Source organism: Juglans microcarpa x Juglans regia, chromosome 8D (assembly GCF_004785595.1).
Source record: "Juglans microcarpa x Juglans regia isolate MS1-56 chromosome 8D, Jm3101_v1.0, whole genome shotgun sequence".
Classification (NCBI taxonomy): Eukaryota; Viridiplantae; Streptophyta; class Magnoliopsida; order Fagales; family Juglandaceae; genus Juglans; species Juglans microcarpa x Juglans regia.
Genome location: NC_054608.1, coordinates 3892588 through 3912185, shown reverse-complemented (window position 1 = coordinate 3912185; position 19598 = coordinate 3892588). Strand labels below are relative to the sequence as shown.

Here is a 19598-nt window from a genome sequence, read left to right as displayed (position 1 = left end):
CCAAATTTTTTCCCAATAGGATAGATGGGAGAATTTAATTAGATGAGATTCAATATAGATCCAACTTTCTATTCACTTATGAGATCTTGCCAGTCAGAGGGGACCACAATAAGAAAAGAGAGGAAGGGATTCTCTACAAGGATTTCATTTCTAACAAAACTTTGATCCAAGGTGTTGGGGTGATTTCATGGTTTGTTTGGATGTGTGAATACATTGTGAGAGTGAGATTGTAAGAGTTGAGGTGATTGGGTTAACACCATACTTGTAGAGAGGCAAGGATCTAAAGTTCTAAACCTCTCTTGTTGTAATCTTTTACATTGATAGTCAATTTCTCCTAGAATGGCCAAGTTTACCTTAATCTCATTTCCTATTTCAAAGAAGGGAATGCTACATTTGCAAAGGTTTGTGCTATGCAGTCACTTTGATGGGTACTTACAAGTGCAATAGCTCTCCCAATGGAAATGAAGGGCTACCAAAGCCTATCTTGATCACAATCTCCTCAAACTGCTCACCACTATCTCTTACGACTACTTCCAATGGTGCCACCATCATTTTGGTTAGATTCACATATGCTAAACCACTATTTCTTACTAGTCACAACTACAACTGCCTTTGAGAATCTGTACAATTTTAGACCTTTGGTCCATACTTAAAAAGAAGTGATGCTATCAACGGGTTTTCACTTTGAGGATTTGATTTTATACAAAGTTTAACAAAAATAAATTCTCTAAGTCTAAATAACTTATCTATCAACTAATTTTTTAATAGTGAATCTCACTCTTTTTTAAAATGATTATGTGGTGCTTGCGCATTCCACAACTGTATGTAACATTACTCCTCAACTTGATGATGATTTATTCTATAGAGATACATATTATGATTGGTAGGCATGAAAGAATGATCAAACATCCAGCAAACATGTAAAATACCATCACCTTCACAAATGCTTTTGCTTATGTCAGTTTTTATTTAAGATTCTAAATATGCATTTGGTTTCTATTTCAAACTATTTTTTAGTACCATTTTGTTCCTTTTTTTTTTTTTTTGTGTTTTTAAGAAAGCATCATTTTGTTCTAATTCCCACTCCTTTTATGTTATATAGTTACTGAATATAGATTTCTACTACCGAAAAGAAAAAGAAAAATGATTTGTACAAGTTTCAAATAGATAATCCCTTGTAAAAAAGTGGATCCCACCTAAAAAATGTAAAAAAAAATGTTATTTATTAGTGAGATCCACTTTTTTATAAAATGACTTGTATGAAACTTGTCTATTTGAGATTTATACCTAGCGTTTAAAAAAAAAAAAAAAAGGGTGTGCGAGGATGACTTCGAAACCACAAAAGCATATGTTTAACACTATAAGGGCAAAAAGGAGAATTTACTCATTGCCAACGTAGAGGGTGCGTGGGTGCACTGCTTCTGTGTAGAATTATTAATAAACTTTACATGTATCTTAAGCATTCTTATTATGAAAAATTAAAAGCCTAATCATTTTGGCACCATTTCACAAAGGAAATAACAACACACACCCATAATTGTTTTTTTCTAGTTAAGGAGCAAAAAGGGAAACAATAAAAATACTTTTTTTTTAAGGGAAATGTCATAATTCATTAATTCATTAAGAGAAACTTACATCCATGACCGGATATATGTAAGGATATTTCCATATCAACCATTTGAAGCTATACCAGTACATTACTGGACTGGTCTAAACTTCACTGCTGCTGATACTCTCTACAGACAAGCATCCAAGAAACAACACTCTACCTAAACAAAGACTCAACCTCACCCTTCATAGAAAGGGAGAACAACAATAATAATGTTACATACAGTGGTAACAATAAAAATACTTACACTTTGTACCTTTGTCTAATTCTAATTATAGGAAAATTCTATTCCTAAGCCGGGCCAAGGATCACACTCCACACACTTATGAGGTGGCAAACCCGGTCAATCCCAAATCCGGTCTAGTAGCCTAATCACTCTCCCCCTTGTTCCCTCTCCCTCTGCCGAATCCCTCAATCCCGTTGACACGAAGAGCTCTCGCCCATAAATTTTGGGCATGGTAGAGGAAGGATCCCTAGTCGGTTAGACGCTATAAATTTTGATTGGAACTCAAGAATTTCTGAAGTGGTTGGACTAAGCCATAGCGAGAAGCTTGTGAGGGTTTTTCATGATAATGCTATGGAACCCATGTTCACACTATCTCAACCTGCATATGAGGGAGTAGGTGGTGCCCAAGGTGCTAGGAAGTTTTCTTCTTTTTAGAGAAGGGGTCTTCCCTGACTTCATTCAAAATCTCCAATAAAATCCAGATTTTTTGTCCCATGGCCATGGCCATATCCAGACTTCATTCAAAGTCTCCTGTCCCATGGCCATCTCCTAGAAAAAGATTCCAAGATGGTTTTGATGGACATCCGGAATTGACTCATTCAAGTTTGAGGCAGTCCATACGGAGGAGTGAACCTAGCGGCGGCCCTAAACAGTGAAGCTGGCGGAGGGGTGAAGCGGGGAGGAAGAACATGCTGGGGGAAGGAAAAAAATTCGAAATGCCATGAAATCTGTTTTGGATATGTGAACCAAAACGCATGCGTTTTAAAAATAAATAAATAAATGCCACTTCATCATGTGTGTGGTGTATGTAGAGTAGATGGGCAAAAGAGTAGAACTACTCCTAATTATAATTAAGATTGATGAAAACAAGTGATGCACAATTTTAAAGATCAAACTCAGGGATAAATATATCCAATACCATCAAACTATCTCGATGTTGTTATTTTGCATCCCAAACTCATGCATTGCATTTTCAAATTATAAAAAAAATTAACACTTTACACAATTTTTCAAAATTTTGTGCACAAAATTTATATTTCATCTATCTTAAGAGTCAAAATGAAAATGCAAAGTGCTAAATTTTAATAATATTAAATATAATGCATCAATCTTAATAGTTTTGGGTGTAAAATATAATACTAATTATACAAAATATAAATTCTCAAAATTTTTTTTTTTTTTTTTTTTGTAGTTTTAAGTCTTATGAAATGTGAAATGAGACATTTTCAAAAAAAGAAAAAAGTAAAATGAGACAAAAGTGTATTTGTCCCAAAATTTTGCGCACACAAATCAGCAGACATCAGCTCTCAAAAGGTCGAGGCGCTTCAGTTCAGAGCACCCCTCTAACTCTCTTTCATCCTTCCGTCCTTCCATAGCCATTCCACCAATCAACAGACCCCACAAATCTCTCTCTCTCTCTGCCAATTCCCTTCAACAATGCCAGCTTCCCCTTCGTTACCATCAGGTCCATCCCCAAACCTAAATTCTCTATTTCTGCTAAATTTGAACACATTTGGATTTTGATTCACTCGGGATTTGATTTTTGTTTCTTTGTTCTGTTTTGTATTTGGCTCAGAAACTAGGACCAGATGGAAGAAGCGAAAGAGAGAGCCCCAAATTAACCGCAGGCAGAAGCACGAGATGGACGAAGACGACGAGGAGGATGACCCTCCCCACCACGACGACGACCTCGACCCCCAGGATGAGGCCGAAGACCCCCAATCCGGTGCTGCTGTTCCTCCTCCCCACGAGAGTGAGGTCCTCAAGGACGGTGGGGTCCGCGTTTGCGGTTTCCCTCCCGTCGTCAAGCACGCCGTGAACCGGCCCCACTCCTCCGTGCTGGCCATCGTGGCCTCCGAGCGGGCCAATCAGAGCGGAGAGAACGGAAAGGGCCAGCAGCAGCTCCAGACTCCGCTGCCCGTCTTGGAAAATGTCTCCTACGGGCAGCTCCAGGCACTGTCCGCTGTCCCCGCGGATTCCCCGGTGTTCGATCAGGACCGGACGGACGGTGCTGGTTCGGCCTATGTGATCACGCCTCCGCAGATCATGGAAGGGCGTGGTGTTGTCAAGCGGTTTGGGCCTAGGGTTCATGTGGTTCCAATGCATTCAGGTTTGATTTTACCTATTCGTAAACAATCACATATTTTCTTACATGTTAAATGTATGGGGGGTTGCCGGGTTTTGAGCTTGCCACACTGCCTACTCCAATACTCTGGAAAGTGAATTTCTTTACATGCTGAGACTTTTGCTGGACCGGGGGAGAGGGAGTGAGTAGCTTTGAATGCTATAAATAGCCCAGTTTGGGATTTTTAGTTTTGTTTGCCAAACGAAGTTGAGCTAAACGGACTTTTCAACTACTCCCGAGCCTCTTTAAGAAACATTTGACTGTTTTCACATCATATGTGATCTGCTAAGAAAGGAGTGGTTCATCTGCGTAACTCTGTTTCTAGGGCAAGCTTATGTTCCTTTCAGTGGTTTTCAGCCATTCCTTGGGGGTCAACTTTGTTGAGAGGAGTGAGACAATTCTCCTAGGCTCTATTCTAACCGCTTAAGAGCTTATATATTTATTCTTGGGATATTCTGGATCTTTAATACTAGGGTTGGTGTCATTATCAGCCAGTGATTTACCATCATGGAAGACCAACGAGTACATTTTGTTTGTTTGTTTTTTTCTTTCTTCCCTTTCCTTATCCCCCCCTTTTGTGGGCTTGGAGGCGTTTCAAAGCGTTGATATTGTTTTATGCAAATCTCTCTCTCTCTCTCTCTCTCTCTCTCTCTCTCTCTCTCTCTCTCTCTCTCTCTATCTCTCTGTGTGCATGTGCGTGTGGCTGCATTGTATATGGATGTATATGTGTGGGCTCAGTTTCCCATGTGGTAATGTTGTCTTGTTCTTGTTGGGATTCTGCTGTATGCAGATTGGTTTTCACCAGCTACAGTGCATCGGCTAGAAAGGCAAGTGGTGCCGCATTTTTTCTCTGGGAAATCACCGGACCATACGCCAGAGAAATACATGGAATGTAGGAATTACGTTGTTGCCAAATACATGGAGAATCCGGAGAAGAGGATTGTAGTCTCTGATTGCCAAGGGTTGGTAGTTGGCATTGATAATGAAGATTTGACTCGAATTGTTCGGTTTCTTGATCACTGGGGAATTATCAATTACTGTGCGGAGTCACCAAGTCGTGAGCCTTGTAGCGGTGGTTTCTACTTGAGGGAGGATTCAAATGGTGATATCCATGTGCCATCAGCTGCTCTAAAGTCTATTGATAGTTTAATCAAATTTGACAGGCCCAAATGTCGGCTTAAAGCGGCTGATGTTTATTTGTCATTGTCACCTCACAATGCTGATGCCTCTGATTTGGACAACAGAATCCGAGAGCATCTGTCTGAAAATCACTGCAATCATTGTTCTCGGTCTCTTACCACTGTGTACTATCAATCACAGAAGGAGGTAGAATACATTTTTCTGCCGTCACCTTTTTGTTTGTATACCATTATCATTCTATCATTATTTGTTTTTTCATTCATGTTTTTTGTTAAATAGGATCTCTGTCCAAAAGAATAACAGTAAGTGCTGAACGTTAACTGAGTTACAGCATGTGATCCCATATTTTACTGCCACGTGTAAACTTAAAGAAGGATTTTTTTTTTGATAAGTAAGAAATTTAATTGAATCGAGTGAAGCTTAAAGAAGGAAATTAAAATTTCTGTCTAATGTATATATATACATATATATGTTATAAATTTTTTATAAGTATATATATATATAATTTTTGATAAGTAATGTTTTGTCTAATATTAATACAAGCCAAAGACCATCTGTTTATATAAATCTCAATCAAAAGGTGGTCTATTCATATGATGATAAATTAAAATCTTATATGAAGATCGCCGTGCGCCGTTTTAGCTCCAATTTGGTTTTTCTACTCCCAAGTGGAGAAGTAATTCTTGTCAAAAAATTAATATTTGTAGTTATTGTCTGGAAAGTAATTGTGCGGAAAAGTAATGCCCTGCATTATGCTAAAAGAAATTGAAAAGTAATTCTTTGTTATATTTTGTTAGTGAGAGAGCATCATTGTCCACATCTTATTCTGATTTGTTTGATAAGCGAATTGAAAATATCCCATGTGAAACCAGGCATGCATCAATCCAATGGCTCGAGGCTTGATAAATGGGTTAAAATTTTTGAGAAACTAGCTGCATACTTAACAAGTCCATAAAATGGGGCAAATTTTTTAACAAGCCTGGGCCATATACCAAACAAGACATCTGCTTGATATGGAGCAGATAAGTAGCTTAGCCATTTCTAATCACCCTGCTCGATGACTTTGAGAACCTGGTTACATGTGAATGTTGATATAAATTATTATTTGTTATCTGATTATTCGATTAAACTATAATGGCTGATTAGCATCTCATGTGATAGATTGATACACAACTATGCTCTGATTGCTTTCAAGAGGGGAGGTTTGTTACTGGACATTCCAGCATAGACTTTATAAGGGTGGATTCAACAAATGATTATGCTGACCCAGATGGGGAAAGCTGGACCGATCAGGAAACCTTACTTCTACTTGAGGCGATGGAGATCTACAACGAGAATTGGAATGAAATTGCTGAACATGTTGGTACCAAATCAAAAGCACAATGCATTCTTCACTTTCTCCGTCTACCAATGGAGAATGGCCTACTGGAAAATATTGAAGTTCCCAGCATGCCATCCAACTCATTAAATGGAGATGATCATGGAAGATCCCATTCAAATTATAATGGGGATTCAGCAGGTGGCGTTATTTACTTAAAACATCCACCATTTAAGTAACGATATTTGTTCTGATATTGTGTTTTCTTTGCTTTTGTAGGATCCTGTCATCAAGATACTGACTCTGAAAGCAGACTTCCTTTTGCAAATTCTGGGAATCCAGTTATGGCCCTGGTAAGCGACTATGTTATCTTATTTAGCCAAAAGGCCCACGATGTTTGTTTTTCAGTTAATGCTTATGTTTTATCATTCTTTTCCAACTCCAACCCTGTGAATTCATTTTTTCCTTGTTCTTTTCTAATTTATTTTCGTTGAAGACGAAACAAGAATCTTAATACAAGAAAGGATATGTACAAAGATGGAGAGAAGATGTTCCTACACAAAGAGAGAGCACAAGTGAAACAAAGGGAAACAGTGCGAAATGAGAATGAATATAGTTAAAACTGTGAATGGCTGCTTTGAATGATATTTAAGAAAATAAGCTTTCGCTCTTAAGAATTTTACTCAAATTCAGGGAGACTAATGAGAGAGATAATATCATAATTCATGTCAAAGATGGGCCATTTTCATACCTTGCTTGCATGTGTTCTTACAGATCTAACCGGTGGAAAATTTTCTAGGTTGCCTTTTTGGCCTCTGCTGTTGGACCAAGAGTTGCTGCTGCATGTGCCCATGCATCCTTGGCTGCATTGTCCGAGGATGATGGCTTATCTGTTTCTGGAAGAATTTCACCGGTGGAAGGAACTGGACATGGTAATAGGTAGTGTATTTCCTTCTGATACTTTACAACACAGCATTGATATTTTCCTTTCCTTGTTCTACTACCATTATTTTAAATTAGGTTATTTTCTTGGGCTTTTTGCTCATGCAATTATCAGAGGTAAGATTTTGCAGTCTTTTGTCATAGTTTTAGAAATTGTTGAGTATCATTGCTGAAAATCCTAATACATGCCTGATGAAGGGAGTTTCGTATACTGCTATTTTGTGTGCGCATTGTGGATTCGATTCTCCTGGTGAACAATTTTATGGAGGAAGGGTTTTTTTTATTATGACTTACAGGAAACCCTCTTAAGGCTTTTTCATTGAAATTATTGCTTATGTATCAGCATTAGCTTATGCATTCTGTACACAGAATAAAAAAGTTTCTTTTACACCTATGAAGGATGAATTCCGAGAGTACACATAGCAGAGAAGGTGGTCGTCTTGGTGAAACTGCAAATTCATTCCAGCACAAAGGTAAGAATAATATATTTTTCCTGTTTCCAGTTCTTCCTTTTCTGTCTCTTTTTTGTTTCTTTTTCTTTTTCAAAAAATGATTAACTTGAGTATGTACTAAACTTTCATGTGGAATAAACTCCAGACGAGAACTCAGGAGTACATGGTTCAAGGAATCATAATGAGGGCAGGTTCCATTATCTCCAGAGAAAGTTAAAGTTGCTGCAAAAGCTGGCCTTGCTGCTGCAGCAACTAAAGCAAAACTTTTTGCAGATCATGAAGAAAGGGAAATTCAGAGGCTATCTGCGAATATTATTAACCATCAGGTATAAATATTTCCAAGTCTTGTAGATTTTTAAACTTTTGCCTTTTTCCCTCTTTCTCCGTGTTTTCTCCCCTTCTATTCCATTTTATTCTTTTTCTGTTAATATGTTACTGGCGGTTATTAGTTGTTTACTGTTAGTTGTTTTTTGTTAGTGGCTGGAGTTGAATCTCTTGGTATAAGTTGGAACCAAGCCTAGAGGGGAAGCACTTGCAATGTATTTGGCTCTGTTGGTTGCTTGCTGGTTTTCTGAAACTTTTGAATCTTTTATTTTCTTCGCTTAAAAACGAATGTTGTAAACCAGAGTGGCCATTTAATTTATTGGCTTGCAGGCGACCATTCACATCATTAATTAATTGCATGAAGTTTTGAGTCGAGTTGTATTTATCGGTCATTTTAAATGTCGTGTAACTACAATTCACCAAATAAGCCCAATGTGTTTCTAATGCCATAATGTTATCACTTTCATCAACTTGTTTAAAAGGGAACATTACTCTCATCTGCCTGCATTCATTCATTACCTTTAGTGTTATCTCCTTGTTGAATATTGAACTTCTATACGTGGTGCCATGCAAGACATAATTATCTGACGTGCAAAATCATGCTCTAGAAATGTTGGATCCTTTCTGAGAATCAAAATTGCCACACCAATAAATCACCCTTTTATTTATGTTATCGTATATGGTTTACCATTGTAGTTTCTTTTACCAATGCTTTTACATGCTGTAGACATTTACTCAAATTGAACTCTACAAATTATATTTATTAGGTATGAACCCCTCCTTGAAAGAAAATTAAAATTTCTTTTGCCATTTTTCTGCTACAAAATTTCTGACAGTTGAAAAGATTAGAGCTGAAGCTGAAGCAATTTGCTGAAGTGGAAACATTTTTGATGAAAGAATGTGAACAAGCAGAGAGGACAAGACAGAGATATGCTGCTGAGCGGAATCGCATGATATCAACTCGATTTGGACCTGCTGGCGTTGCGTCAACCAGTCTACCTGGTCCGTCTATGGTGAACAATAACACCAACAGTAGGCAACAAATAATGTCAGCTTCACCTTCACAGCCAAGCATTCCAGGATATGGCAACAACCAACCAGTCCATCCCCACATGCCATTTATGCCACGGCAGCAAATGTTTGGGATGGGGCCAAGGCTGCCCATAGCAGCAATACAGCAGCCCTCGTCTACCTCAAATTTCAGTGGCTCTGGGAATGCACAGCCTACTCTCAATCATCCAATGCTGCGACCAGTATCTGGTACTAACTCTGGTTTAGGTTGAAAAAGGATAACTTGATGAGTTCCAAATTTTATGATTCTAATTCCTTTCAGTGATTCATTTCTGCATTGTGAACGAAAAGGAGGGATAAGAATTATATAAAATTAGCCATCAAATTTTTATCTGCCTCGACATTTTCAGGGTTGTGATCTACATAGAAGTTATGAGGGGCAGTTCATGTAGGGCCTGTAATTGTAAACAGTGAAGAAAAATAGAAATTAGATTTTTCTCAAGTGAATTGTACTATGAAACTAGTGTTAATTATATATTCCACTTCTGTTTTGCTCTTCCTTGAATTTACTTCCAATTTTTCCAAGTGATATGAAGATTACATTCTTAAATTTGAAAGCTTTAAATTGCTATCAATTTCATTCTATTTGCAATCTCATGTATTGTGTTTGAGTCATATGTTTGTACTATTAGCCTTAACTGGCTTGAAAATGTGTCATGATTTCATGACACACTGGATTGTTAATTTTGAGGCCTGTCTTCATTACAGAGAAAATTACCACCTTCTGCTATCTAATGATTGTTGAAAAAACTCTAGATAGTAAACTATAAATATTGTGAAGCATTTAGCGAGTTTTTATGTTGCAACAAATGGTGCTTTGGTCTTTATTGAACTGGAGCATCGAACATCTTTACTCTTTATCTTTATAGGAGAACAAAAATACTGAATCTTTTTCATTTTAGAATATTTTTTTATACTTTTTTAAATGATCTTTATTTTTTTTACGGAGATTTATATGAAGTTTTTAGAGTTTGTACATGATCTAGCAACCAGCGTGTTCATCCTCCACTGTTGCGCTTTTCTCCACCGTCGCCTCGCTGCTACTGCCATCAACGCCAATCTGCCCGAACGTTTCTGTTTCTCCTCCTCATCACCTCTTCGCCAATTAATGTGGAATCTTGATGGGCCGTACAAGTGGAAAATCCAGAGAGAGAAAGAACGATAGAACTGTAACGGAGGTATGGGTTTTAGGGGTTTGGGGTTTGAAGGACTAGACTAGAGGGGCTCGGAATGGGTTGATGTGTGCAATAGGATGAGAAGTTTGGGGGATGATCGGGGATTGAGGGCTGAGATCTAGGTTTGAGAAGAAAGGGAAAGCTAAGGCTTAGGAAAGACAAACGGGCCGGGATGAGTTTGGTCTGGATTTGAGGAGAAAGAGGAAGTTAGGGCTGGGGAAGACAAGTGGGAAGGAGTTGGCAGATGTGGAAATCAATTTAGAAATTAATGACGTGGAATTTGACACATAAGGGGAGGATATATATATATATATAAATATATATAAACTCTGAACTATGCCCTGAATAAGAATGATGATGATGGTGATGATGATGATGATGATGGAGAAGGATGTAGGCAGGAGTATTCTATAGGGAGATAGAGGAGAAAACACAGAGCTTCTCTCTTATAGTGTTTCTTTGTTAAGTCTATAAATTGAAATAGAGTGTGAAGAAAATAAATATTTATTATTTAGTCATTTGTTTTAGACACTAATCCACGGCAACTTAAGCAGTGATTACTAATAATATCATATTAACAGTATCTTTTTTTTTTCTCTCTCTTATTATTCTTCGAGTAAATAAAATTACTATTGTTTTTATCATGATGATTATAAGGTTATTGAACATTAAGTAATATTACAAGAACTTGAAAGTTCAACACGATAAACTTACAACCGAACACTACCATATATAGGAGTGGCAAAAGCTTTTTTGTTTCTTCTGGTAAGTACAAGCAGGAAGAAAGCTGTAGATGAACTGGAAGAAAGTTTCAAATGGTGCAGGAAAGGGAAGCCATATCTCTCCTTCAGAAAGGCAACAGTCTGGAGATCCTAGCTACTTGGTGAAGCATATGATCTTGGTATTAAATTAACTGGCCTTCTCTACTCCGGCAATGAGTTGTCGGCCAAATCCTGTCTGTAAGGGATCCGGTCAAGCTCTGATCCCGGCCGGCCGCGTTCCATATTGTTTTGGGCTGCTGGGGTATCCTTGGTGGGTTCAATATATGTTATAGCAGTGTCTTTTCGGAAGGTTAGGTAGATGACTGCTAGGATGTAGATGGCCATTAGGGGGAAAACTATGAGCCCCACGAACACATTTGCAACCTTTGGTAAATGGTTGTGAAGTAGCCAACCCACAAAGCCAGTGCTCAGGTAGTATATGTTGATCCCAATGATTCCCAGCCCTAGGATCCATGAGACCACTACAATCTGCATGAATAAATATTTGTTCAGATCCTCTGCTTCGACAAATGATCAACGCCGACAGACGTGATTGAGGATGACAAAATCTAATACGAAGGTCATTTTTCATAATGAAAAGCTTTGATGTTAGACTTATACTTGTAAATTTGCACTTGGAGGTTTTTGTTACATTAACCAGACATCACAAATGAGACTTGAGCATATGTTGAGTTCTTGTGTGGTTCATCTCAATGTAATGGAAAAAGAAAACAACTCACATATATTGAGTTCTTGTGTGGTCCCATCTTGGTGGTACTGCTACTGAATTTGAGGAGAGGGATAAGAGCAAATGGAAGCTCAAATGAGAGAATCATCTGCAAAAACAGGTTAAATTCATTGCAATATGTATAGATTTGAGTATTGATATCAACATTTAGAAAGATAACAGTTTTAAGAGTTACAAACCGATGCTATGATGATGAGTCTGCCTGCACCCGAAGATCCACCAATAATGGAAACAACAAGACTAGGTGTAATTGCAATGCACCTAGTCATCAGGTTCCTAGTCCACTTCTTCATCTTAAGGTCCAAAAATCCCTACAAATTAAATCAAATAAAACTAAATTAAATAGCAAAGTTACTCCTACAGAGAATATATATTTAGGTACACTATTATTTTTAATTTTGATGTCAGGGAACCTCTCCAAGGCAGGGCCCTTTGGACCCACACTTGCGGAATAAACCCTGGTCGCGTGCACCACACTCTCGAAAGTTTTTCTACACGAAACTGGTTAAATAGCTAGTTTTTCACCTATGGATGCTACCCGCATGATGTGGGGAGGGATCAGCCGCTCCCCACCCCACACCCCGGGGGGGGGGGGGGGGGGGGGGTTATACCCTGTCTCCTGCTCAACCCAATGTCTAAAAATTTTTTTTAGACCCAAATTATAATATAATTTAAATTACAAATTGAAATTTATACATTTAAAAAAATATAAACTCATTAGAGTTGTATATTGGATTGCCTTGGCCTAAGAACTATTATATAGGAAGCCAAGGCAATACAATAGTCATACTTAAGCAATGCGGGGTAGGCCGCTCGCCCATAGGGGGGCGGGACCCTACTGTCCACCCCTATTTTTATCAGGGAGTGTGGCCCTAAAGGTTTGTTTGCACTCATGAGGTGTTGAACCTTGGACTTTGAAGGGAGTGATACCCCAAGACCAAGACCTTCACCACTTGGGCCAATCCCTTTGAGGTTATTTAGGTACACTATTATTTAAGATCACCTGCATGATGAATTGCCCTGCATAAGTTCCTGTGATGGTGGAGCTTTGCCCTGAGGCCAGTAATGCAATGGCATAAATGGTTGAGCTTGACCGACCCAACACATTCTACATACATAAAACAACCAAACAAAAAGATATCTTTTTGTCAAGAATTTATGCTTAATATATTGATCATATGGACTTAAAACAACTTCAATATTTGATGAATTTGAACCTTGAGAAGGAAAGAGGCCGAGTTAAGGTTAAGATCATTGCAACGATTTGCACTGTCATCTGTGAGGTTGTTGGCTGAGCAAACAGCACCAGATACAGAAACAACTGCAACATTGATTAGAAATGCAACAAACAATGCGAATCCGCTCTCTAGCAGGAAGTATCGACATGCATCCTGCAACAACAATATTACACCAACCATATTTTAATTGCAAAAACTTACTCTAATTCTATTTACCATGCTAACACTCCTTCTCATCAACCAAACTCTGCTCAATAAGTTGGAACCATTGCTATGATCACTGTAAATTATGATTTACCCAAAAGATTTACTTGTTTTTGGAAAACAGATGGCAGCATCAAGTTTCTCAGATAAATTATGAGAGTATGCACAACTTCTTCATTCATATATATATATATATATATATATATATTATATATATATATCTACGTATGTATATGTATGTATGCATCAGAGGGCCAGCTTACATTGATGCCACGGACAGAAGTGGGTATTTTTCTGGACAGCACAAGAGCTGAGTGGAGGAAGAGATTGTGCCTGTCGAATCAGAGAAAGAAATGCAATGAAAATGATTCCTTGTATACACTTCTGCAGAAAAAAGAAGGAAAAAACTCCTACAGCAGCAATCAATGGCCATGGAGATTTTTATCAAGTATTCAAAATCTAGAAGTATTAGATGTACAAAGAGATTTTATAAAAATAAGTTTACGAATTGATGTGACTTAATGTGATATGTTTGATTTAATTTATTATAAAAAGAGTTTTATATATATTACACCATATCGCATCAATTTCGTAAAATATTTTTGTGGACCAAACATTTTCTTTCGGTATCTCTCTCTCTCTCTCTATATATATATATATAAAAGATCACAGGAGGGAGGGGATGGTACGGCATGACGAGGGCACCCAAGAGGGCGATGGCATCGCCGGTGGCTCCTTGGCCTTTGAGTTTGGGTATAAACATTCCCTTAAGCACGTCTGCTGCTGGAGGTTTCACGTAGGCCATTTCACCAAAGAAGCAAGCAGCCATTACGAACACAAGTACTGCTATCAATAATTCCAGCTTCCTAACCTGCTCATCACTCACAATTTTTGGGAAACAAAATATTAAAAAAAGAACTCCAAATTAGGAGATTAGAACACAATCACAATATTGTAAAAAGTCTTTCTCGAATTCTCGTTTCAATTGAGGGAGTGACAAGAAATGTTTACTCTTACATAATTTATTGCTTATTTAATATTGTCTGAAATATTTATATAGATAGCAATAAATATATGGTCATCAAGTTCGCGAAAGAATTTGAGGGGACATTGATATGCCATCGAGAACATATATGCAACTCCTCCTTAAACATTAGGATAATACAAGTATATATCATATGAGTAGGAGAGAGATAGACACATACATAAAGTGAGTTCCATAACATTTGTTGAGCATTTAACAGTGCTGATTGAGAAGTTCACTAGGACAACTATAAATGTGTGGAGTCCACTTCTTGTATCTATCTCTATACCATTCCAGGCATTAGAATTCGGCTAAGAACCCTAGAGAATCAAAATCCAGACAATATTGCTTCTTATTGCTGTAATGAAGAATGCTATGTATTAGTCACTATTCACTCTCACACTCCACACTTATAATTTTTTCATAGGGTGTGAGTGTAATTCAAAGGATGTGGAGGTGTTTTTTATAGGCTGTGGAGGTGTGAGGTGGTGAATAGTAACAGATGAAAAAAAATTTTCTTGCTACAATATTACTACTTATTCGACTCTCTTCCTCGCTTCTATTTAGAGTTTAATTATGGTAATTTGCTCATTTATAATTATTAACGCATGAAAAAGAAAATAAATATAGAAGAAAGAAGCTGACAAAGTATTATAGATAATAGAAGATAAACGTCTCAGATCTTAAAAATTATAAATTGTCTGATATTAATCAAATATCAAATTATTGTTTGAGAGAGTCAACTCTACTCTTCACCCATGGAACCTGAGGAATGTATCCACTCTATCTACAGGCCGGGCGCCTAGTTTTTTTGTAAAAGAAAAAAAAAATTATATTGTTTTATAATATATGAAGGTAATATAATATGAGATTCATATAAAAAAAAATTATTTTTTAAAAGTAGATCTTATTATTTTTTAAATAGAGTGTGCAAAGCTTGCAGACACGTCTATTATAATAGTAATAAGATAGTGAAATGAGATAAGATGATAATTTTGTAAATAGTAATAAGATAGTTTGTGAATAGTAGTAAAATAATTTGAGTTGAATATTTTTTGGGTTTTGGAATATGAGAGAGAAAAAGTTGAATAAAAAATATTGTAAAGTTAAAATATTGTAAGAATATAGTTTTATAATATTATTTTTGTTTGGGATTTAAAAAAGTTGAAATTGTTTTTTATTTTTTATTTAAAAATTTGGAAAAATATAATGATTAGTTTGAAAAAGTTATAACGATTAGTTTGAAAATTTTATATTTAAATTATATTTAGAAATAAGATTAGATAAGATAAAATGAGATTAGATAAAAATTTTATGTCTCATCTCATGCCCAATCATGCCCGACTGTATCTAGTATTTTTCAAAGATAAATATATATTTTTTATATTATGAACATAGTAAACTTCTACATGAATAGTGTATTTGGTGTGTGAATAAACAAGGCGACAAATAAAGGAATCCTTTACCTAAACCTTCCCACGTGTATAATCTGGCCATGCAAATACAAACAAAAACCCAATGACGTAGAATCAAGGCAAGGAAGTCGTGTTAGACGGGTGGTGTGTGTTGCAGAAACCTCATTGAGTTTTCTGTTCGGATTCTCTGCCGTTGGTCTCAGAAAGAGTGAGACAAGTAAAGAGCATGCAGCATGATGCATGCAGGCTGTTCATCATTCATCATTAATTAATGGCTGCAACAGGCCACAATATTCATCACAGCTGGAAAGATATGTGCACCCCACGCATCACCACATGCCATTATTTCTGCACTTCATCATCTCCTAAATGCAGAGAGGATCTATGTATGTCGGTAATCATTCAATTAAACTATATATATATATATATATTGTATTCATATTTTTTAATCCTTTTACTTAAAAAAAATGACATAAGATGACAATAAAAATATTATTTTTTGAAGTCAATTGGTTATCTGCAGTACTGACAACAATTTATGTATCACATCGAGTCATAATAAAATTTAGAATAGAAAAGAACTTGATATATAATTGATGAGCAAGACAATATAATTCCCACTTTTAATGGATTTAGCTTCGTTTGTTTTCGCAGATGAGATGAAATTAAAGTTAAAAATTGAATAAAATATTATTAAAATATATATTTTTAATATTATTTTTGTTTTAAAATTTAAAAAAGTTGAATTATTTATTTTATTTTATGTTGAAATTTAAAAAAGTTGTAATGATTAGATGAGACGAGTTGAGAGGAATTGAAAAAACAAAAGAGAATACATTAATGTCCTTTTAAGAGAAAAAAAAGGAATTACCCCATATCTCTGCAGACCAAGGAGTAAGAGAGTGCTTAAACCAGTGAGCAAAACTCCAGCCCAAACTGGTATGTGGAACAGTATGTTTAGTCCAAAGGCTGTCCCAATCACTGCCATAAATACAAAATTGATATCAGCCATACTCCCTTTCTTTCTTTCTTTCTCTCTTTGTTTTATTTAATATGTTCTGTTTTCCATTTTTTGAAATGCAGATCAAAGATACAGAAACAGATAAGATAGAAGAAAAGCATAGAATCATTGACATGATTCAGAAATAAATATATATCGGATAATTTCTTTAAAAAAAAAGACCTTCGGGTATGTCAGCAGCTATGACAGCAGCCTCAGCCAGCAACCATAGGCAATACTTCACATATTTTGGGTACTCAGCCTTGCATAATTCTGAAAGATGTTTGCCTGAGATCGATATACACAAATAAACAACATTATCTTGCTTTGCTATCTTATTTTGGGTAGATTTCAAGAGATTTGTTTGTTTTGTAGCCTTACCTGTGCTTACACCAAGATTTGCAGCCAGGGATTGGATTATGAGTGCAAACACCAATCCAATGAGCACCACCCAGAGTAGCTGAACAATATACACCACCAAATAGCACAACCATGAATGCTGAGTTTTCTTTTCTCTTGGAAAAATGATTTTTCCATTACTAGTTATTAGTTAATAGGATAGCATTAAGATTCTATGTACTTAATTAGTTTTCATGTTCTTTCTTAATCTTTCTGTGTATATGCTCTACTGTTTTTGATGTTTTATTTACCTCATATCCATGACTTGCTCCAGCTTGCAGATCAGTCTCCACTGTGACATGATACCATATATCCAAAGATGTCAACTTTTCAAATAAATACATGCACAGAGAGAGAGAGAGAGAGAGAGACAGAGAGACTCACAATTGCCTGGGTCAAGATAAGCTAAAGAGACAAGGAATCCAGGACCTACATGTGATAGAAACTTTCTCCATCCAGGTTTCTGGAACATCAAAAACAATCAGAAACTACATTAATGATATTTGTACTCAATTGTTTATCCTCACAAGTTGGTAAGCTTTGAAAACATATATACAATAATGAGAAGCTTGCTAGAAGGTCAAAGACCAAACTTAAAAACTGAGAAATTTAGATGAAAAAAAACTAATACATGCATGGAAGAGAAAGAAAAGAGGGAGACCTGATGATTAGGGTCTTCAGCATGACCAAACTGTTTATCGTTGTTAGTAGTGATATCGGGATCGACAAAAGGTGGGACATCTCCCTCCATATCAAAGGCTGCTATGCGGTTACTCCCTCCATGACCTCTTGATGATTGAACTACATCCAGACTCCCTTGTTGCTGTTGCTGCTGCAAGCTTCCCATCTCTCTCTGATCTCTCTCTCTCTCTCTCTCTCTCTCTCTCTCTAGCAACTTTAGCTCCTGCAATCAAACTCTCAAACACAGCTCTTGTTTTTATAATGCATGGCATGAAAAAAAACCACCCTGTTTGGCTTCAGTGAGTGGATCCTATTGTCATGGTTTCAAGTCTTTTGAAATTGATTTTATGACTCCATAAATCTTGTACTAGTATTATAAATCCCCCCCCCCCCCCCCCCCCCCCCCCCCCAAAAAAAAAATAATAATAATAATAGCATTAATTATACTAAATTTCCACATTGATTAATATAAAGAGCTGAAATTCACAATGCAAGTGGGATATGCTGATATGAAATATTAGAATATGAATTAATATACTCCAAATAAATTTTAATTATATCACATTTAGGCCTAGCTATTTGTATCATTATATCAATAATTTATACATAGAGTGACGAGTGCGAGTGTATTAATTTAATGACGTGATAACTACTGTACTACATGGTTTTGGATTGAGGTCGTATTTCAATGTATTAAATTAGAAAAATTCTATAAACCATGCTTTCATCTTACTATGATGATCAAGTGACAATGTCTATCAACTTGTAAATCTTTTCTTTAAGAAAAAAAAAAAAAAGGATGATCAAGGATGATAAAAGTGTTACATTTTACATAACAGAATCAAAGCGAGATAAGAGCGCAATTTGTAGCATCACTCATTGAACTATAGTACTTGAACGGACATTGGTATCGCCCATTAAGATTAAATTATAAATAACTAGTTAAATAAGGCGAAGTATTATATTGTCTAAACAAAAATCTCATAAAAGTGAATTTATAAACTCGAGCGGCTTGATGCAAGACGCACTATAAGAAAACTGTTTATTTTCGACTAGTACTTATTTCCAACGAAATGACTATTTTTAGATAAAATGAGTTTGTTTTCATCGCAAATAGTCATTTTCGTTACAAAAAATAGTTACAAATACTCGTTTTTCTTGTAGTGACGTTAAATCTATTTTACAATAAAAGAATTTTAAGTCTAACATCTCATATTATATAACCAATTTGTGAGTCTATTTACATACGTAGCTAGAACCACAAATGGCCTCAATAAGATCGGTCGCCCAAAGGACACATCACTTTCTTCGATTTTTTAATGTTTTTCGAAGACATAAATATTTAAGAAAATGGAACCACCCCTTTTTTCTTTTTCTACTTAAAATTAAACAAAAACTATATGAACAGTAGTCTTCTATATTAATTTGTGCGTACTTAGATCAACTGGCTGGCTCTTGCTTCATATTCTTTTGTCTGTTCTGTTGCTTGGAGCTCAGAGAGAGATGACGACGACGACGATGATGGCCGGGTTGTTTTATTAATTGAATTGCAAATAGAAACAAGTAGTGTTAGTTGAAGCCATTCATTTGGAACTTTATATTCAGAAGAAAGTCCTTTAAAGAATCATATACAGTAGTTTGCTCTCTCTCTCTCTCTCTCTCTCTATATATATATATATATGTACATGACAAGAGTAGAAAACCTGCAGGCAGAATGAAAGCGTGTAACAACGACATAAACAACCA

General features: G+C 36.3%; 2 protein-coding genes across 2 annotated transcripts; one reads left to right on the top strand and one right to left on the bottom strand.

The window, feature by feature from the left end:
- The first annotated feature begins 3105 nt into the window (after positions 1-3105).
- Positions 3106-9712, top strand: LOC121243297 (SWI/SNF complex subunit SWI3C-like). The gene is given in 10 exon segments (XM_041141395.1): positions 3106-3300; positions 3412-3945; positions 4751-5286; positions 6262-6619; positions 6698-6771; positions 7218-7357; positions 7760-7833; positions 7958-7999; positions 8002-8138; positions 8973-9712. Coding segments are annotated over 10 exon segments (2370 nt in total). The 5' UTR covers positions 3106-3272; the 3' UTR covers positions 9420-9712.
- A 1328-nt stretch (positions 9713-11040) lies between these two features.
- LOC121243293 (metal transporter Nramp5-like) lies at positions 11041-18194 on the bottom strand. The gene is made up of 13 exons (XM_041141392.1): positions 17833-18194; positions 17556-17634; positions 17423-17463; positions 17154-17232; positions 16956-17060; positions 16644-16753; positions 14023-14204; positions 13597-13666; positions 13109-13282; positions 12895-12999; positions 12071-12202; positions 11884-11979; positions 11041-11632 (listed from the first exon to the last, which is right to left on the bottom strand). Exons 1-13 carry the CDS (start codon positions 18016-18018, stop codon positions 11306-11308), a joined length of 1686 nt encoding a protein of 561 aa, XP_040997326.1. The 5' UTR covers positions 18019-18194; the 3' UTR covers positions 11041-11305.
- Between the last annotated feature and the right edge of the window lie 1404 nt (positions 18195-19598).